The sequence below is a fragment of the Belonocnema kinseyi genome, chromosome 7, assembly GCF_010883055.1.
Source record: "Belonocnema kinseyi isolate 2016_QV_RU_SX_M_011 chromosome 7, B_treatae_v1, whole genome shotgun sequence".
Taxonomy (NCBI): Eukaryota; Metazoa; Arthropoda; class Insecta; order Hymenoptera; family Cynipidae; genus Belonocnema; species Belonocnema kinseyi.
Genome location: NC_046663.1, coordinates 85042228 through 85046315, shown reverse-complemented (window position 1 = coordinate 85046315; position 4088 = coordinate 85042228). Strand labels below are relative to the sequence as shown.

The 4088-nt window shown below is 28.2% G+C and overlaps 1 protein-coding gene across 1 annotated transcript in view; it reads right to left on the bottom strand.

Moving 5' to 3' along the window:
* LOC117176201 (mediator of RNA polymerase II transcription subunit 27) overlaps positions 1–3339 on the bottom strand; it is a 13706-nt gene extending 10367 nt beyond the window's left edge. Inside the window, exons 1-2 of the mRNA XM_033366314.1 lie at positions 2928–3339; positions 2317–2586 (exon numbers count right to left, since the gene is read on the bottom strand). Coding sequence (XP_033222205.1) covers positions 2317–2586; positions 2928–3100 — 443 coding nt within the window. The 5' untranslated portion in view covers positions 3101–3339. The remainder of the gene's footprint in view (positions 1–2316; positions 2587–2927) is intronic.
* Positions 3340–4088: the final 749 nt, after the last annotated feature.

Here is a 4088-nt window from a genome sequence, read left to right as displayed (position 1 = left end):
GGCATAAGATGATAAAAAAGGAAGGGGTGCCAAATTATTTAGAAAAGGGATGGGGAGAGAGAATATGGACCAGAATAGCAAGATTGAGATTGGGAAACGAGGTAAGGAAGGGGATGTACTGGGAAAAAGAAGAGAACAGAAAGTGTAGAATATGTGAATGGGAGGAGGAAACATGGGAGCATGTATGGAGAGGATTTAGGAGAGGAATGGAAGATAAAGGAAGCTGGAAAGAAAATGTGGTTAAGATTCTAGGAAGATGGATTAGGAGAAGAATGGATGAAGGAGTTAGAGAGTGCTAGAGGAGCGAATGAGGGAGAATGAAAGAATGCACGTGAAAAAGGTAAATACAGGTATAAAAAAGTGAAAGAAAAAGTAAACGGAAGTCGCTTAGATTAGAAGCGTGAAAATTGTAAGTAATGGTAAAGTAAAAGTTACGTAGACTAAGATAGGTTTGCGTTCTCATGCTCTTTCTCTCTCGCTTGCACTCTCGCTTTCGTTCGCTCGCTTGCTAATAAGTCCTAAATTGCGCTATCGCAGTAAATAGAAATAAGAAACTAGATATAAGACTTTATGTAAATAGTTGTAAATAATTGTATATATAGAAAGGATAAGATTGTAAAAAAATATAGATATAAACGGAAAGATTGTAAGGAATGGAAGTCATGTAAACCCTTAGGGGATACATTATGAATAACGAAGAACGAACCAAATTTATAGTAACAAAAAATTGTGATATTAAAACTTTTTTTTATAATCAGACACTTAAAAATTTTCATTATTTTAAGTAAATTTGAATCACTTCAAAGATTAATAATTTAAAAATTGATCATTAAACTTTCCGAAATTCAACCACTTACATTTTAGTTGCAAAATTAAAACCTATGAAAGGGAAAATTTTTAAATTCAACGTTCAACATGTTAATTTAGAAGCCAAAAATTATTGTAACCATTTCAGTTAAATAGTTTAATTTTTTCATTTCAAGTCTTCCTTTCGAACTACTATTCACTCTTGAAATTTTCCAATAAAATATTTTAAAATTTGAAATTATTTATTTGTTTAAATCTTTAACTAAAAATCGGAAAATTTAAATAAATAATAAACATCAAGATTGCGGTAATATAATCCCATTTTTTGAAATTGTACAATTTTAAGCTTTGAATTTTGAAATTGCTTTATATTTACATTTAAATTTATCAAATTCAAAAATTAATATTAAGGATTTTAATATAAAATTCTGGAATATTTAATAGGGAAAAAGTCTTGTCATTTTCAATAATTATTTTAATTTGAAACTATAATATTGTGAAATTTCAAATTTGAAACCTGCAAGAATTAATCTAATAAAATTATAGAAAATTTAAAGACGACAAATATATTATTAATAACTATCACATCACGTAGTATTAAGTGACAGTCGAAACGAATGGATAGATTTTTGTACTAAAAAATGTGATTTCTGTGAAAAAAAGCACTGCCATTTTCACCGTTCAAAATTACAGAATTTTTAGTATTGCGAGAAACATTGTGAACCATTAAATTTTAATTATTCTAAACACTTTGAAGAGTATTTGTTTTTTAATTGGGAACTTTCAAAAACTACAAATTGCACGAACTATGAAATGCGAGAAATTTTATAATTTGAGGACATTCTTCTAATAAACATTCGTTAAAAAATGTCATATCTTTAGAAAATAAATAATGTTAATGCAGTCCATTTTTAAAATACTGCGTGGTGTACTTAGAAAAAAATATATTTATCTAACTAAGCTTAAAAAATATTGCTGAAATTTTATGAGAATCTCTAGATAGAAAAGTGTACGATTTAGCAATGCACAGAATTTGATAGAGATATCGAAGATTTTGAAACGCAGGATTTAATACTAGATTAATGCCGTTATGTTTTTTCAGAGTTTCGACAAATATATTATATATCAATGAGATGCTGTTGGTAGAAAATTATAAGTTATGTGTGAATGAAATTTGATAGAAATTTCCGGCATTCTGAATCAAATCTGCTGATATAGAACTTGCTTTGCGAAGTTTGATTCAATTTTATAGGATTTCTATGAAATGGGCTTATAGACGTTGATTCAATTTCATCTTTTCCCTCAATAGAGAGTATCAAATTTTATAATTTTCTATACTTTTTTTTCATCAGGGAAACTACAAATTGAGAAATTATTTTCATTTCAACGGTATATAATTTCAAATTGGAAGCCTTATCCAGTGAGTACGTGTAACTTAAATTTAGACTTAAATAAATGACTATTGATTAATTTAATTACGGCTAATAAAATGCACATATAATAACATACGGAGGTGATAAATTGTGTGAGCTGGACTGAATTCTGCCTCTTTTTCCTCTGCTCGCATTTGTATAGGAGCGTTTTAGATTATTTTGACTCAGCAAAGACTGCGCAATGTTACTGTATTCATGAACTTTATCTGTCCATTTATAACTATTAATCAAAGAGCTATAAAGAGCCTGCCTTTCTTGGGTTGTTTCCTGACCAAGAAAAGAAGTGCTTGCCAAGTTAAACGGACCCGGAGGTGGATTTAAACTGTTGATCGCCTGCTCGACATCCCTGGTGGAATTTGAAGAAAAATATTTATTATTTGCTGCTCTTTTAATGTTTTAAATAATAAATAAGTTTTAAAAAACATTAACGCATCATTGTATTTCAATCTTTTTATAGGTTAGGAATTTATTTAATCAGTATTTTTATTATTTAATGACACCTAGTAGTTCCACATGTATTATAAAAATTCGCTAATCGGTGATAAATAGAAAGGAATCTAAATTATTTTATTATTGTACTAATACACTTTAAAATGTTATCAATTGCCGCACATTGCTCCAAACGTTTATAGGTTACGTTTAGCGAAAGATTTTATTTATTTGAACGATTTAAACGTAATAAATTACCTCAAACTGACGCCCACTGTATTTAAAAGTTCCTGAAGTTCGCAAAGGTATTTTGTTTCTTTGTTTTCTTCTCCATGGTCAGCTCGAAGACCATTTGAAAGTGCTTCGAAAACTTGACCGACACTCGATCGTAGAACTTTGATTGTAGTCAATGCTGTTTGTAGTTGTTCCATTTCAATTGTGTGATGCACGCACAATTACAGTATTAAAAGAAACACTCCACTATATCAAACTTCTATAATTTTGACGTCAACATTGTATGTTATTTATATAAAAAAAAAGAGAAACACTTGACAACACCTTGACAGAAGTAAACAGAATTGTTCCGAATGGGAATGGAGGGCAAGTCGAGCAGCCAGTTGAGAATTTGAGATGACTCTGCTCATGCGCAAAGCGTAATTTAGAAATTTGAAGTTGTACAGAAATGTACTTCTACGCCTTCTACAAAATTCTTGGAAATTAAAACAAAATCTAATGACAAAATGTGGATAACATACAACCAAATAGTTTAATTTGCAAGCAAAAAAAGATAAATTTTTCGAAGAAAGTTGAATATTGAAACAAAAAAGATTAAAATTCATTTAAAAATATTTGAATTTTCAATCCAAAATGACCAATTCTTTCGAAAAATGTAATTTTCAACCAAGATGACTTTTCTACAAACAAACAACAAAAAAAAAAGATTTTGCAACTAGTTAAATTTAAAATAATGAATTTCCAATAAAATATTTTAATCCTTAATTAAATAGAGATACATTAAACTAAATAGTTGACTTTTCAAAGAATAAAAATATATTTTCTGAATAAAAAAATAATCGTCACACTTTTAGTTAAAAAAATTAATTAAAAAAAATTTTCAAATAGTTAAATTCAAACAAAAATTATGACTAGTTGACGAAATAATTTAATCCTCAACCTGAAAGACGCATTTTCAACATAAAACATTAATTTTCTCACCGAAAAGGCAAATTTTCAACGAATTACATTAATTTTCTATCAGCTAGTTTATTTTTCAACCTATAAAGGATAAATTTCCAACAGAAATGAAATAGTTCACTTTTCAGATGAAAAAAATTATTTTCAACCAAAATTCAACTGAATTTCCAACAAAAAAGTTAAATTTTCAAATAAAGTGGAAAATCTGTTTAAAAAATAAAATAT